Source organism: Colobus angolensis, unplaced genomic scaffold (genome assembly GCF_000951035.1).
Source record: "Colobus angolensis palliatus isolate OR3802 unplaced genomic scaffold, Cang.pa_1.0 Scaffold46, whole genome shotgun sequence".
Classification (NCBI taxonomy): domain Eukaryota; kingdom Metazoa; phylum Chordata; class Mammalia; order Primates; family Cercopithecidae; genus Colobus; species Colobus angolensis.
In genome coordinates, this window is record NW_012118043.1 from 13,386,365 (window position 1) to 13,403,945 (window position 17,581).

Genomic DNA, 17,581 nt, shown 5'->3' on the forward strand with positions numbered 1-17,581 from the left:
GTTCACTCTGGTGGTAGTTTCTTTTGCCATGCAGAAGCTCTTTAGTTTAATTAGATCCCATTTGTCAATTTTGTTGCCATTGCGTTTGGTGTTTTCGTCATGAAGTCCTTGCCCATGCCTATGTCCTGAATGGTATTGTGTAGGTATTCTTCTAGGGTTTTTATGGTTTTAGGCCTAACATTTAAGTCTTTAGTCCATCTTGAATTAATTTTTGTATAAGGTGTAAGGAAGAGATCCAGTTTCAGCTTTCTGCATACGGCTAGCCGGTTTGCCCAGCACCATTTATTAAACAGGGAATCCTTTCCCCATTTCTTGTTTGTCAGATTTGTCAAAGATCAGATGGTTGTAGATGTGTGGTGTTACTTCTGAGGCCTTTGTTCTGTTCCATTGGTCTATATCTCTGTTTTGGTACCAGTACCATGCTGTTTTGGTTACTGTAGCCTTGTAGTATAGTTTGAAGTCAGGTAGCATGATGCCTCCAGCTTTGTCCTTTTGACTTAGAATTGTCCTGGCAATGTGGGCTCTTTTTTGGTTCCATATGAGCTTTAAAGTAGGTGTTTGCAATGCTGTGAAGAAACTCATTGGTAGCTTGATGGGGATGGCATTGAATCTGTAAATTACCTTCGGCAGCATGGCCATTTTCATGATATTGATTCTTCCTATCCGTGAGCCTGGAATGTTCTTCCATTTGTTTGTGTCCTCTTTTATTTCGTTGAGCAGTAGTTTGTAGTTCTCCTTGAGGAAGTCCTTCACATCCCTTATAAGTTGTATTCCTAGGTATTTTATTCTCTTTGAAGCAATTGTGAATGGGAGTTCACTCATAATTTGGCTCTCTGTTTGTCTGTTATTGGTGTATAGGAATGCTTGTGATTTTTGCACATTCATTTTGTATCCTGAGACTTTGCTGAAGTTGCTTCTCAGCTTAAGGAGATTTTGGGCTGAGATGAGGGGGTCTTCTAAATATACAATCATGTCATCTGCAAACAGGGACAATTTGACTTCCTCTTTTCCTAATTGAATACCCTTTATTTCTTTCTCTTGCCTGACTGCCCTAGCCAGAACTTCCAACCCTATGTTGAATAGGAGTGGGGAGAGAGGGCATCCTTGTCTTTTGCTGGTTTTCAAAGGGAATGCTTCTAGTTTTGGCCCATTCAGTATGATGCTGGCTGTGAGTTTGTCATAAATAGCTCTTATTATTTTGAGATACGTTCCATCAATACCTAGTTTATTGAGAGTTTTTAGCATGAAGGGCTGTTGAATTTTGTCAAAGGCCTTTTCTACATCGATTAAGATAATCATGTGGTTTTTGTCATTGGTTCTGTTTATGTGATGGATTACATTTATTGATTTGTGTATGATTTTTTAAAAAAGCTCAGAAAGTGTCTGGGGATGTTGAAACAGATGCTTGGTCACTTGCCTTGATTTGCATGGAGCTGAAACAGGAACGAGAATTCCGTCCAGAGACAGGGTTCAGAGCTGTCAGAAGAACTGAAGTAATTTGAGGTGGGTCCTGAAGCTAGATGAGAGAGAGTCTATGAGACCTTGGAGAGAAAATCACCATGAGGGAGAGAAGAGAACAGCACAGTGGTCTGACTGAGCAGGTGGGGGATGACTGTTAGGCCATGCTAGCCTCTTTGATTCAGCTCACTCCTCCCAGGGCTCATGTGGTTATGGGATTAAGGAAAGGAGAGGGGTATGGAAGAAAACAAACAGCATGTGTCAGGGGAGGCTCAAGATCCTGGTAGAGGAAACTCCCTCCAAAAGACCTAGTTATGAGAAGCAGTGCAGTGCAGTAGAAGGATTACTTGGGCCAAGTAGGAGGCCAACATTCCAACTGTTGGCATGTAGCCACTCTGTTTCTAGGTGGGACACTCATCTGCCAGGAATTTCTGATGTATTTGGTGAGGTAAATTTGTGAGAAAGCAGGACTTCTCGAGCAAATACGACCTCGAGTGTTTTCACAAACTGGTCAAATCCATTGTAGATCCCACCCACCTCTACTCAACTTTAATCTGTGCTGTCCAATGTGGTAGCCACCGGCCACATGTGGCTATTGAGCTCTTGAAATATGACTAGTTTGACTGAAGAGCTGAATTTTAAATGTTATTTAATTTTAATTAATTACAAATTTAATTTAAAAACTTAAGCTGTGTAAAATATTTGTCCTGTAAAACTTACAAGAAAAATTTGAAAAGGGATTTTTTTATGTTGATAAAATTAGAGTTGATTCTTAACATATGTAATACTTCCTTGAACATGATGTTAATAGATACTGAATGAGATGGAAGAGTTAATGAATTTACTTAACTTGGACAGGTAGGATTTTGAAACTGATGTGCTTTTGCTTCAAAGTCACATGAACTCTTCCGAAAAAGATGAACCATTTATGTCAAGGTGGATGTGAAGATCAAAAGAAAACAAATTTTGTGATCTTAAATTCAGTTATTGGAAAACTTTTAAGTGTGTTTGGAACAGCTTGGGTACGTCAATCTACTTTTTCAACTATAAATTTTATGAAATCTAAATATAGCTCAAGTATTTCTGATGAAGATTTAATATCTGAATTGAGATGGGCTATCAAGGTAAAACATAAGCCAGATTTCAAACTTAGTACCAAAAATATAAAACTCTCATTAATAATTTAAAAGTATGATTACATTATGAAATAATAGCATTTTGGACCTAACAAGATAATTAAGATATATTAAAATTAATTTTACCTGTTTATTTTTCCCTGTTTAAAATATGGTTATTAGAAAAATTAACATTACATATGTAGCTTGCATTCTGTTTCTATTGGACAGTGCTAATCTAGATTATTTAAGGGCAGGTTCACATTTTGTACATCTTCATATTCTTGGCACCTAACATGGCATTGACATATAACAGGGGCTGCATAAATATTTATTGAGGAAGAGGATTTAGTTTTGGCGGGAGCTTTCCACTACTCAGCATGATTGTTGCTCTGGTGAACTGCTAAGACTGAATTCCCAAAATAATGTGTAAACCCACTATTTCACTTCCTCAGGACAATTTATCACCCTACATGTTTCTCTTGCTTCTTTTCTCTTGGTTGCTGGTACTAAACAATGAGGGGCTGAACCTACCACTAGTCTATTGATTTCCTGTCCCCTCTCCTTTTGTTTTCTTCTCAAAGCAACCACAACACCATTAATTATCATTCAGGAAGTTAGTGACAACTTGTCTTAATCATCTTGTCAGGTTTGCCTTTGTCTTTTTAGTTTAAAGTTGTGAACCCCATTTATACATTTTTCCTGTCTAGGATATCCATAAGAACTTTAGCTGCAGATAAAAACAAAACAAAAACAAAGTAGCCATGACTTGTCCAAAGAAATTTAGTGGTTTGTTGCTCATCCATTTTGTAAAGCCCTTTCTTTAGGCTGCAACGTGGTTTTTTGTCCAGTCCCAGAATTACACTGAAAACTGGACTCCCTGTGGTGCAAATTACCTTCCACGCTCAGGAAGAGCAGGAGAAAATGGAATATTTCCTCTTGGGCATGATAGTGAACATTCTGTCGACTCTGCAGCACCGCATGTCTATGCTGGGATCTATTCCTGTTCCTGCTCAACCTTTTGTTCAAAATAACCCGTCGACATGATCCAGTCAAACCAGTTACTTCAGCTGAGAAAAGAGTTTGCTTTATTTCTTCACTAAACCACAGACTGATTTCTCAAACACAATGGGGCTTTCCTGTCAGGGGCCTGAGTTTCCAATCAAGAATGGGTAAAGACACAGCCTGGGTCATCCTTTCTCCTTCTTGTGTATTGGGGTGTCCCAACTGGAAGTGCTAGGCAAACCTTTATGAATTGCTTGAGCTCAGATAACTACGTGGGGAATACGAAGTATGGAGTGCTTCTGCCTGGTATTATTAGAGCTGTCAGATAATGTTTTGGCATAAATATGTCTCATGCAACATGTGGGACATACTTATACTAAAGACTTATTCATTTCTTTATCTGAAATTTAAATTAAACTGGGCATTCTATATTTTTATTTGCTAAGTCTGGCAATCCCATATAAGATTCTAGATTTGTCTCCAAAGAAACAACCCATCCTTTTCTCAAAACAAGCAAGACAATGTAAGGGTTTATAAAATAATATCTATGGGGTGTGTGGAGACAATCAGAGACAGGCATGGTGCTTGATGGTTCTTGCTAAATCATCTTGCTGAAAACCAAGTGAGGTCAGACTCAGATGTCTATTTTCATACCTTTGATGACAAAATGAATCTATGAAGGGGCTGTGAAAACTGTGACGTGCTGCTCTGTCTGCTTTGCTTTACTTATCCTTTGCATTGTTGATTCTCCAGGGAGCACACCTGCATTCACCAAGGCTGTAAACCCATGAGGGCAGAAACTGGGTCTTCTTTTTATTGGTATCCCCAAAATGCATCAAAATGTCTGTGTTTGGACGAACGGAGGCAAGATGGTGCACTTCCGGGTTCTTCATCTCCCCCCCCTCCCAACTTTTCCCCCCTCCCAACTTTTCCCGCGCGCGCGAAAATGTAGCCGGCGACCCAGGAAGGTGCAGACCAACTGGGCATGCACCAGGTGACGTCAATCTGAAGAGACCAAGATTTACCTGGTCGCACCTGCGGAACGCCCCTGACACGCCCGTGCCCCGCCTATTGCCCTCCCACTCCTAGAAAAGCCGCTCGCCACCAGTGAGCCACGCGGTCTTCCTCCAGCCCCACTGAAGTCGGGATGTAGGAACCCCGCCCGAGAGCCCCACGAAGGGGGGACTCTGTCGGCCTCCTTTGCCGGAGGCCGACAGACTTCTTCCCCACACCTTAGGTTACCAAAATAAACTTGCAGTTTTGCTCCTACACTTGCCTACCTGCTGGTTCTTTTGTGCTCGCTCTGGTGGTCTTAGAAAAACAAATCAGTCTGGGCACCAGTACATGCTAAGAAGTGTTACAGATGATCATGAAGGTAAGATTTAAGGATCTTGATATAAAAGAATGTTGAATCCGAAAGCCAATGGATACTCTAGCAATCCCACTGGGAGTTAACACAGCCCTCCAGAAGCTAGGCCAGAGGCCAATGGAGTTGCCTGGTATGGAAATAGAGCTCGGTTGTGTTTCAGGAGGTATCTGTTGGGAGCCCTGCTGTGGTCTGCTCCAGAACAAATGCTCTGTCCTTAACACCAATACAAGCAGCAGCCTCCCCTGCCACCTGTCAGTGAACCACTGCCAAAGCATAATTGTACTGGGATGTCGTGAGAGGAAGCCTGATTTAAACAAGGCCCTGGCAGAGTTGGGGGGCCAGCAGTGCCTTCTCATACCTGTTAATGAAGCCTCATTAGAAACAGCAAGAGCCTGTGCTGGGAACTGGAAGCACCAGTCTGCCACGGCTCTCCCTGCCAAAGGGTGATTAACTGAATGATTTACGGCAGCTGCTCTTTGAGATGATGGTGTGGAGGAGACGGAGCGTGTGCAACCCTGCACAGCGTGCTGTCTGGTGGAAACTCAGGAGTATGTGCAGATTCCTTCTCTCCTCTTTCCAGCGGCTGAAACGACTTCCAGGTTCTAAAAACTGCACGGACATTCAGTCATAGAACTACCTCCTTTTGATAACTGACCTTTCGGGGACTCTCACCTTTGAAGCCTCCAGCTACGTTAAGGTTAAGAATTTAGATCTTGCCTGAGGGGCCAAAAATTAATAGTAACAAGAAAGAAAGCAAAGAAACAGACCTCAGGGTCTTGTTTCCAACATACTTGCATCCAACATAGCAAGGCCAGCCACACACTGTTTTCTGGCAGGACTCTTATATCCAGGTGGTTCAATTATGGGCAGCCCCATAGTGTGCAGCTATGGAGGAGATGGATACTTTGCTAAAATATAGTTTTAGGGCGTCTTGCCTACTTCCATGTCTCGAACAACAAACTAACCTATGTCAAGGTGCTATGCACATTGTAAGTAGCTGTTCTGCTCATGTGATCTTTAATACAATTCCTTTGCTCCTGTAGGCCAAAAAGGAAAACCAGTTGTAGCAATTCCAACAAGGATACCACATATCTTGCCTTTTTTCTTCTTTTTTTGAGACAGTCTTGCTCTGTTGCCTAGGTTGGAGTGCAGTGGCGCAATCTCGGCTCACTGCAACCTCCGCCTCCAGGGTTCAAGCAATTCTCCTGCTTCAGCTTCCTGAGTAGCTGGGACTACAGGTGCCCGCCACCCAAGCCTGGCTAATTTCCATATTTTCAGTAGAGACAGGGTTTCACCATATTGGCCAGGCTGGTCTCGAACTCCTGACCTTGTGATCTGCCCACCTTGGCCTCATTACAGGTATGAGCCACCGCGCCCAGCCACCTTGCTTCTCTTATAAGCAATCCTTAAGGATAAATAAATGTTCTTTTGTTTGTGTGGGCCTTGGCTATTCGGACCCTCAGGTATGGGGATGTTCAAATGTACCCGTGTTGGATACATCCCCCTGTCTGGATTAGCAGCTCAGAAACACAAAGACTCAGCTTGGATATTTTGGTCCGTAATTCTGTGCGATAGGTAGACCAACAGAAGTTTGAGAGAAGAATGATGAAATTAAGGTTGGGTCTTTTTTTTTTTTTTTTTGGTTGTTTGGTTTTTTTTTTTTTTTCTTTCAGTTTTAGAGACACTGAGAACCTGTGGTAGGACACAGGTGGTGGTTTCAATTTTAATCAGAAGGCAAGAGAGTCTTGCCTGGGTAGGTGGCAGATGCATGAACTATATTTGGCCGGCTTAGGCCCCGAGAGAACTGGGGGAAGGACCCTGGAAGAAAATTCTGAGGCTGTAAGTGGGGTGAGCAACCACAGTGGCATTAATCCCCCACTTAGACTGAATGGGTTTAGATTGGGCTGAGACTGAAGTTCCCTTTTAACTGATTGAGAGGTGCTCTGCCAATAGCAAGTGAAGTGTGTGTGTCTGCACATGAATATGCATGCAGAGTATATTGAAGAGGTCTGAATGCTCCATGATGCCTGTAATTATGAAACATGCAATAAAGCACCACATTAATCCCCTCTCGAGCAAGAGCGTTGTTTTTTGTCCCAGACTGCGGCAATCCTGCATGCCATGAGCACTGCTTTTGCCTCCGCAGCACTTTTATGTTGACAAACCCAAGAGCAGGTGACCCTAGGGAGGCAGATGGCGTCACACGCAAGGGAATCCTTCCAGAAGCCTTCAAGCATAGCTCTGCGAGCAAAGGCCATGCAGGTAAAGTGATATCCATCTGGAACCTATAGTAAGTTGAACAAGGTGGGCAAACTGGACGCTGCGCACAAAGCATTTATTTGAAGGAGGACAAGGGAGGTTGCTCAAGCTACAGACTACTCAGACTAAAGCAGAAGGACCCTCTCCACTTCCAGGAAGCTTTTCAGCTCAAGCTGAATTAACCAGGGAATCCAGCAGGGACTGGAACTCAGGAGAAAGCTCCTCAAGCAACTTCACGGGTCAGCCGGTGAGGAAGGGTGTTTTCTTCATGAAAAGAGGAAGTTTCTCCATCAGCTGAAAGGAAACACATAGGAGTCAGAAGCAATGGGCGAGGAAAATGGGTCATTCTCTCACAATAGGATTATGAGAAAGGGGGCTGTCTCATGAAAGAATCTGGCCTTCGGAACAAGATAGTTTTGGATTTTAAATCATTACTCCATGGTTATTTGCTGTGAGACCCTGGGCCATGACTTAAGCTCTCTGAGGCTTTGTTTCCTGTCTGTAAAACAGGGATCACGATGTTGTTTTGGCAGGGTTTGGGGGATAAACGAAAATAATCAAGAGTCAGGTCTGCGCTGGCACTCACAAAATGAATGTAGCACATAGATTCTTACGAAGTAACTCAGCCTAACTCACTGCTCTTGGTGTTTGTTTAAACCGACTTTGTGTGTTTATTCAGATGCTCACAGGCATCTGAAAAAAAATTAGGAACATCTGGCTTTTATAATCAACAAAAATCAATTCAATAAAAGACAGTTGGAGAGGAGCTGGATGACATATTTTCCATTTGAAAGCAGGGTGTGGTTAGGTCGCTTCCTTGAGTCTCTCCCTTCTGCTGAATAAAGAGAGGTTACACTGTTGGAGAGAGCAGGAGACCTGGGCTCCCTTCCCAGTGCTGTCTCCGCCTCCTGTGTGATCATGCGCAAATCTTTTTCCGTTCTGGGTCTTTGTGTTCTCTCTTGAATCAGGAGGGATTGAATGATACGATCACTAAGCTGTCTCTATTCCTTACTCAACATATGTCAGAGAAGGGGCCTTGGAGGGAAATAAGAAGGCAGAGAACTATGATACAAAATCAGGCCTGGGTTTCTGGAAAGAGTTGGCAAGGAAACTAAGGCCCAAGGCTGATGTATATGCCTCCAGAATCCTTATCTGTTAAAAAAAGAGTGAGTGCAAGTGTGTGTGTATGTAATTATGGCAGATTAACTCAACTGCTATTCCCAACCCCTTGCCTGCCTCCACTGTGGAGTCTGGAAAAGCTAAAGAGTTGCTTTCTCAGCCTCCCTTGCAGATGGATATGGCCAGTATAAGCAGGTTCTGGTCTATGAGATATAAGGGACAGTCCACCGCAAGCCTCAAAATGTCTTTCCTTCACTGATTAAAGGAGAGGGCCACTCAAGAAAAAGCTTTTTTTTTTTTTTGCTGCTGCCTCTTCTCTCCCACTTCTGGCCATGAATGAGGATGTGATATTTGGATCTGTGGCTGGCATGCAGTAACAAAGATAAAAAGCCAATGTTATCATGGTATGTTAGAAAGATGAAAAAAGCTTGAGTCCTTTACTGAAATCTTTGAACAGCCTAGATCACCTATTTCTGGGACTCTTAAATAAATGGTTTACACATCTTTGCTACTCAGAGTGTGGTCTGTGGAGCAGCAGTATAGTCACCCCCTGGGAGCTTGTTAGAAAGGAAGACTCTCAGACCCCACCGCAGATGTACTGAAGCAGAATCTGCATTTGAAAAAGATGCCCAGGCGGGGTGTCACGGCTCACACCTGTAATCCCAGCTATTCTGGAGGCTTAGGTGAGAGGATCACTTGAACCCAGGGGTCTGAGTCGAGACCAGCCTGGGCAACACAGCGAGACGAGACCCTGTATCCCCGCCCCCCCTAAAAAAAAAGATGCCCAGGGTTTCCCTAAAAAAAAAGATGCCCAGGGTTTGGAGTGCACATTAGTTTCAGGAGCATTGGTTTATAGCCTCATTAATTAGGTTCTATTACAAACAACTGAAACATTCCTAATAGCTATTATGTACATCCTAGGTATACACATGTGTGTGAATGTATGTGTGTATGTATACATGCATACGTGTGTATATATACATACATACATAAATATGCATACATATAGAAAATGTATTAGTATGTGAATATATATTATATATATTATTTGTATGTGGATAGGAAAGGAAGGACACAGCTAGGCTGTGGGAATGGGTGCCTATGTGAGAGGAAGTCTGGGGTGATTTCTTCTTAAATACTTCCACAGTGTTTGGAAAATAATTATTTTTAAAGCCATGAATATGCATCCCTTGGATAACTGACGCGGAAGCGAGGCTTACCCGCTCTCCTCCCTGTCCAGCAGGGCGTGGTAGGAGGCCACGTCCTTCTGCAGCTGGCACTTGCGGGCCAGCAGACGCGCGCGCTCCTGTTGCTGCTGCTCCGCCTCCGCGCGGATCTCGCTGAGCTCCGCCTCCAGCCGGCCGACCACAGCGCCCAGGTTCTGGAGCTCCATGTCATGCCAGTGCTTGGCATCGTGCAAGGTGTTCTCCAGGCCTCGTTTCTGCAAAAGAGCGAACCTGGTCCAAACCCGAGGACGACAGGCCGGGCCCTTGAAGAGAGAGGTATGCAGAGCAGTGGCAGGGGCTGGTGGTAGCCTGGACTATTCACCCCGTGGCAGGGACCTTGCCAGTATTGGAGACTGACGAGGGTTATTATTCTTAGTGGCTCCTTGGGAAAAATAAGGAATCCCACTCAGGTCAGACTGTAGATTAGTCTGATTGAATGATCTTTTTGATGGGAGAGGGGGTGAGGGAGGCAAAAAAGAGAAGGAGAGAGGGAGGGAGAAAAGAAAGGGGGTGTGAGAAGAGAGGAGTGGAGCAAGAGGGAGAGGGATTGAGAAAGACAAATGAGAGGCAGCTTGCAGGTGTTTCTTCAAAGAAATCTTGTTCTCCGGGGCTTTTTCTTCTGATTTTTTCACTCCCCGGGGGACCCCTTCTCCCTCTGCTGCGGAAACCCCATCCATCATCGTTTGGCTAGAATCTCCTCCAGCATTCTTTCCCAGATCACTGTCGTTAGAACAATGTCTCTGGCCTTTATACACTCAGCATTTTCCCCTTTGGTGTTTTAGTAGCACATTTTTGCCTATCCCTTTTCCTCTGCCGTCCCCTCACTGTGGGCTCCCCAGTGCCCACCCTGAGCCTGCTTTTTTCCCGAGCAGTGCATCCTGGGTCTGTGTTGGTTTCCATCATACTCATGATTTGAACAGTCGTCTCCAGGTCACGTCCTGCGTTGGTAATTCTACCACCAATCTTCCCTTCAATAGCTATGGACCTGCCACTGAACTTCTTACTGGAAATATGTACTCAGACCTCACATCAAGGTGTCCAAAATGAAGCCACTGGCTGCCTCCTGAACCTGCTGGCTCCTCCTAGCCTAAGCTTCAACTGGTGAACCCATGTGAGCTAGAAACTGGGGAAAGATGTGTTCCTGCTTTCCTTCGTTCTCTTCTTCCAAATGCAACCATCACGGCTTCCTGTATATTATGAGTCCTGCTTCTTGTACCTCTTGAGAAGTTTTCACATTATGCAGCCACCACGGCCTGGGATTGGAAGCTTGTCATCTCTCACCTGTGGTACCCTCAGTGACCTCTTAGCTCATCTCCCCACCTCTAGTTCCTCCTCTTCCTGAGTTCCACACACAAATAGCCACAGTGCTCTGTCGAAGGCCTAAACCTGGGCCTGTATCTCCTCTGCTTAAACTCCATTGATGGCTCCCCAGGACACAGCTGGCCCAGTATCTTTCTATCTTTATCCCCATCCTAGGGCAGCATCAGCACTTCCAGTCTTGGAGTTTATTTGGTCTGTGTTGTTTCCTCCACCTGCACCATGCTCCTCCATTCCTTCCAGCATCCTCACCTCACTCACTCCTACTCATCCCCAAGTCCAAGCTCAGAGGTAGCCTGCCCCAGGAAGCCATCTTTGAAACTCCTCTGCCACTACCATCACCAAGCTGGGTTAGGAGACCCTCTGTATTTCCATGGCTCCCCAAGCTCATGCGTGCTCTTAAACTTATCACAGTGGGCTAAGCTTGCTTATGGGCACGTCTCTTCCACCAGAAGGAACCAAGTCTCTGTAGTCTCAGCACACCCGGAAGGAACCAAGTCTCTGTAGTCCCAGCACACAAGTCAGGGCCTGGCACAGAATAGGTTCTTGGTATGTGTAAGTTGCCCTGGATGATAGCACTTGTATTATGGTTACACTTATTGCGATACTTGTGTCTCCCCATTAGACTGGAAACTTCTTTCTTCTCATCTTCCCATACACCATGTCCTGAAGACTACAGAGCTGATCAATGAACCCCTTTAAAAAACTATGTCTGTGTTTAACATTTTCTAATAGTTTCATTTATGGTTCACCTATCCTTTAGCATCTGGCTTTTTAATATAAGACACACACAAAAATCTTTCTAAATTGGATTGAATTAAATTTTGATGAAACAAGATTCTGTGCCCTGCCCTCCAGGAGGAGATTTTTTACACCCTTATGACCACTGTGGATGAAATAGAAAATTCTTTGTCATGACACCATCTTAAATCATGACTGCTGTTAGCAGGTATCACCATATTACCTTATTTAAATCTTCTTAATTCCACAGGATATGAGAATGTTGAGTCAGATTCTCATCTATCTGAGGCATATTTGTAAGAGGCAAAATGTGATCACTAGAGAATAAATCTAGATCAGTGTCTGGTCTAGGGTTACTATTAACTAATAGAATCTGAAAATCTATAGCAGTGAGGATGCAGAAATGGCCACCTTGACTTTGAGCATCATTTGTTCCAACCTCCCTGGGTTTTCTTTCTTTGTCTGTACATGAAAGTACTTAATTTGTGACTAGTTATTGTTGACATTGGATTTGTAACATCTGTGATTTGGGAACACGCTTCACAGAATCATGGTTGGATCATCTGTCTATAGTTTTTCTCCATCTTCTAGATGAGTTCTTCATGTGGCCTGAGGTTTTTCCTTGGTGACTTAGGACCCACTGCCAACAGGGCATTCACTGGAACCCTAGCCAAAGGTTCTATGTGTCTTCCATCTTAACCTGAAAGTCCAAATCCAGCTTCCCTACCTAAGTCCCTGACATTCTGGCAGAAAGAGAGAATGCCTGGTTCTCCCGGAGATGCTTGAGCTTCAGTGACTATGACCAGGCCACCGTTGCAGGCAGCACGCTGGCTCGGCCAGCCACACAGACAGCACCAGCAGACAAACAGATCACAGAAGCACTCTTATTCTGCAGGTCTCTGGAGATTTGAAGGGACTTTCTAGAATTGCAAAACCCTCCAGAAAGTAAAATAGTGACCTTCTGTGACTTCTGGCCCTGAATTCCATTCCTGATTTGAGTTGACTGGACACAGAGTTCAGCAGGTCTCAAGCACCATTATTCGTGCCTAGCTTCCAATGCAAATAGCGCCTTATTGGCAAAGGGGGCCGAAAGTCTCGCCAGCTTGGCCGTCTGAAGCTTATATAAGCTGTGGGGGCCTTTTGTGTGCACAGATCGCTCTGACTGAGAATAACAGGAATGGCTGGATAAACTTCCTGTATCTGAAAATTGTATGAGAGTTTGTTACCTATTTTGTCCCAGTCTGTGCTCCTCACCTTGGCTGCAAGGCCCCGTGACTAGAACAGTAATCTACCAGAACCAGCAGGGAACAGTGGCAGCCTGTTCTGGGCCATGGGCATAGAAAGAATGCCACTACTCTGAAGCTTTCTGGTTGAGACTGTAAATTCTTTTCCCATTTTTTCCCAATAGTTAGGAGCATGGGTTTAAGTGAGGTGACCAGGTGGCTGGTGATGCCAACTTGGAGTTACTATACTAGTAGTTAGTATAGCAATTTTATACGATAATTAATAATAGATGGCATTTATTGACCGCTCACTAAGTGCCAGGCACTGTGCTGAGGGCTTGCCATACATTATCAAATTAATCATCTCAATGACATTATGAGGTAAATTATATTACGATCCTAACGTGGCTCACACTTGCATTTGCAGCTGCAACAATTGTCTCCACTCCACAATCGCTTTCTCAATGTGACCTTGCCATTGTCTTGTCAAGAGGTTGAGTTTATTTCTCTCCCTGTTGAGTCTAGGATAGTCTGGTGACTGCTTTGACCACTAGAATGTGGTGTAAGTGATTTGCAGAGACTTTCAAGCCCAGGTATTAAGAGGCCTGGTAGCTTCTGTGCTCACTCAGGTGCTATATCAGAAGTTTGACTATGTCAGGCTGTCATGGTATGAGGAGGTCTAAGCTGGCTACATGGAGCGGTCACAGGGAGAGAGAAAAGGAGATGCACAATGGAGTCACCAGACAAGCTAAGTGAAGAAGTCATTTCTGGGTGTCCAGCCCCAGCAGAGGCCACATGATACAGAGAAGAGTTATGCCTGCTGACCTCTGCCTAAATCACAGAATAAGAGAAGTGATTCACTGTTGTTTTAAGCTACTGAGACAGTAAAAGATATGACAGTCAAAATAGATCCTCACTTTACAAGTGACAAAATGAAAGCTCTGCTCAGTCACACAGCTAGTGAGTGAGTAGAGCACCCACCACGAAGTCTATCCCCTGACTCCCTGGCTCCCACAGCAGGAGTGCTCTCTCCCACCTGCCACGCCCTCACATTTATATCAGCTCCTCCACTGAAGCCACATTAACTCCTTGGAGGCAGGGACCATATCTAATTAGTTTTATGTTCCCAAAGCACTTGGCACAGTTCCAGGAACTAGCAAGTTCTCAAAGTAATGCTAAAAGTCAGAAGAGCGTGCTCATGTGCATCCACACCTTGGATCTTCCTAGAAACACTGCGAAGTGGGCTGGACTGTGACTATCATACCCATTTTGCAGAAGAGTAAACTGTGGTTCAGGGATTTGCCTATTTACCCAAGGGATAAATGGAGGAGCTGAGCCCTTCTGACTCTATTACTCTTGATTTTCCTCCCCTCAGATCCCCAGATCTTTTTCTCCTACATGCTTGCACTGACCTACATCCTATCACGTGCCTCATTGACTCCAGGCCATCTCAGCTGCACAAGGATTACATGGGCTAACCTTTGATTTGCACCAACAAAGCTGTAGTTAGAATAGTGCAAATGACCTCCTGGAGGGGACATCTAAGAAGAGCTGTGTTTAACACCCAAATAGAACTTCAGTCCATCCCAGAGATCAGAGGGTGGATTGCTTCATTATTAATACATTTTATTGATTATTTTAATAATTATTTTAATCCATAATAATTAATAATGAAAGAGATGTACTTGCAAATCACGGTGAGTCTGAGAGCTTACTGGATGTCACAGGTTGGGTTCTCCAGAAGCAGAGCCTGAGTTAGGGATCCTGGAACTGGCAAATCATTAAGGAGTACTCTCAGGAAAAGGGGGAGTGAGGAAAGCAGGACAGGGCAGAGGAAGGCACTAAGTGAGGATGTGGTCTCCGGAATCTGGCTACAGTCTGGTTCTATGGAGAGCTCTATAGAATGGAGCTAGTTCCACGTTGAAGCAGGAGGGCTGGGCTTTTAAAACCCCCTCTCAGTCACTAGCTGAGGGCTAGAGGGGCAGGGCCTAACTTCCTGGGCCAGGTGTCCTCAGTGTGGGTAAGGGCAGGTCTCTGGAGCAGTGGGGCAGCTGAAAAGGGGTGGCTGTGGATATTAACAGCCAACATTTACAGCAGCAGCCTGGTAAGAGAGATTTCAGTGGGGGCACTACAGTGTCTATTGCACGTGCTGTGATTCAGTATCTGATGATCCTTGGGAGTCAGAAGACATTTCAGGCCTCAAAACTCATATGCTGTGAGATGGGAATCCCCTGGAAACTATGGTCCATAATACTGGAATCTGACAGTAGAGAGTTAAAATTAGCACAGGGATGCCAGGTCTTTCCTTGGCCCACTTACCAGGGCACGTAAGGATTCTGTCTCAGCCTGGAGGCTCTGGACTTGGCACGAAGTGTTGTGTAACTCCACCCTGAGGGCAGCTGCCAGCTTCTCTTCCTGGGTCTGGGACATGTGGGCCACCTCCGCCTGTTGCTGTGGAGAGTCAGGTCTCAGTATGAGTGGGGAAGATCAGGAGCTGAGCCCATCCTTCCTTCCCAGCCTTTCTAATCACCACTCCACCGCCTCAAACCAGAGGAAACACAGCTGTCACATGGAAACATCTTTTTTTTTTTTTTTGAGATGAAGTCTCGCTCTGTAGCCCAGGCTGGAGTGCAGTGGTGCGATCTCAGCTCACCGCAACTTCCTCCTCCTGGGTTCAAGCAATTCTCCAGCCTCGAGTAGCTGGGATTACAGGTGCCTGCCACCATGCCTGGCTAATTTTTTTTTTTTTTAGTAGAGACAGGTTTCACCATGTTGACCAGAGTGGTCCTGAACTCCTGACCTCAGGTAATCCGCCCGCCTTGGCCTCCCAAAGTGCTAGGATCACAGGCATGAGCCACCGCGCCTAGCTGGAAACATCTTTTTTTTAAACAGGTCCCTTCACCAACTTGTATACAAAAATGTATTTATTTTGAACATATGATGCGTGCAAATGAAATACAATTCAAAAGATTTCCTACAGACTATATAGAAAGTCTCCTTTTCTCCCATGTCCTAACTACCCAGTTCTCTTGTTTCTAGTTTCTTAGTCCTCTTTCCAGAAATAGTTTATATGTTTATAAATATGTATTATCCCCTCTTGCTTTGGTACTTAATATATCTTAGAAATTATTCTATATCAGTATATATTAGGTTGGTGCAAAAGTGATTGCAGTTTTTGCCACTACTTTCAATGGCTGAGACGGCAATTAATTTTGCACCAACCTAATAGAAATCGAGTACATTCTTTTTAGCGGCTGCACAGTGTTGTCTTGTTTGGAAGGGCTGAAATTTATTTAGAAGTCTTTGCTGGTGCACACTCAGATTGTTTCTAGTCTTTCTTTCCCTATTACAAACAATGGTGCAAAGAAACAGCTTAGATCCCTTATTTTTCATACAAGAGCTTGTCTTTGAGAAAGTAGTTCTTGTAGTAGAACTGCTGATTAGAGAGGGTATATATTTTTAATTTTGGTGAATAGTGGCAAATTTCCCTTTGGAAAACTTGAAATCTGTTTCAGCATTGTAAGACAGTGCCAGTTGTCCCATACCGCCCTCAAACAAGGAGTTATCCAACTTGATCTCCGTCAATCTGACAGTCCCTGTTTCCTTGTAAAAACCATATGTCTAGCCACAACTGTGAAACTGTGGCCCAGACATAGGGAAGCTCTGTGTTTTCAACCTTCTCTCCAGAGCAAGATGGACAGAGTCAGATCCCTTCCTATATATTCAGGGGAGCAGGTCATTGTTACTTCTCTTTTCTGGGGAAAAGATGAAAAATAGGAGATCATCCCCAGTTTCTTTGATGCAGTCTGATGGAACGCCTCCTAGCCAAGAATGTAGGAGGGAAAAAACTCCACTTTCCTAGGTTATGGTTTTCTGGAATTACCATTTTTACCACATATGAATATTTATTTACAGAATAATCCAAAGATAATCCAATCTAATGAACTGGCTAGAAACCGCAAGTCAAGGTGGGGTACAGTAGCTCACGCCTGTAATCCCAGCACTTTGGGAGGCCGAGGTGGGTGGATCACCTGAGGTCAGGAGTTCGAGACCAGACTGACCAATATGGTGAAAACCCATCCCTACTAAAAATACAAAAATCAGCCGGGTGTGGTAGCGTGAGCCTGTAGTCCCAGCTACTCAGGAGGCTGAGACAGAGAATTCTTGAACCCAGGAGGCAGAGGTTGCAGTGAGCCGAGATGGCACCACTGCACTCCAGCCTGGGTGACTATGAGACTCTGTCTCAAAAAAAAACCAAAAAACAAAAACCCAAGTCAAGAGGCTTATAGCTCAGTAGTAGCACCTCCAATTCTTACTATTTGAAGTCTTTACAGAGCCCATAGAATGACTATTATAGGCTTTGAAGCAGCTGAAGGAGAACAGAAGCCTTGGACCCAGCTCTGACTGGTTAGCCAACAGCTTGTGGCCCTAGGCCATCATTCAGCCTCTCAGAGTCTCAGTTTCTGCCCATGGAACACAGACCACAAGGAATGGAGAATCGTACTCATAATCATATAATGACTCTGTCCTGTGGTCACTATGAGGCTTCCAGCAGATTAAGCATGCTGAAGCCTTTAGAACCTTAAAAGCATGAAAACACTGGCTGTATATATTTTCCAAATGTAAAAAGTAATAGTAGCCAACAAACAACTTTTATTATTTAATAGTTAAATAACAAAATGGTAATAGTTAAATGCTACTATGAAGAGTTAAATACTTAGTAACAGTTAAATAGTAATAAATACTACT

The 17,581-nt window shown here is 44.2% G+C and overlaps 1 protein-coding gene across 1 annotated transcript in view; it reads right to left on the bottom strand.

The window, feature by feature from the left end:
* Positions 1-7,261: 7,261 nt before the first annotated feature.
* The window catches only part of BFSP2 (beaded filament structural protein 2, phakinin), a 65,344-nt gene continuing 55,024 nt past the window's right edge, over positions 7,262-17,581 (bottom strand). The window contains exons 5-7 of the mRNA XM_011958205.1: positions 15,152-15,283; positions 9,546-9,766; positions 7,262-7,500 (exon numbers count right to left, since the gene is read on the bottom strand). Of these exons, the coding sequence (XP_011813595.1) occupies positions 7,497-7,500; positions 9,546-9,766; positions 15,152-15,283 (357 nt within the window). The 3' untranslated portion in view covers positions 7,262-7,496. The remainder of the gene's footprint in view (positions 7,501-9,545; positions 9,767-15,151; positions 15,284-17,581) is intronic.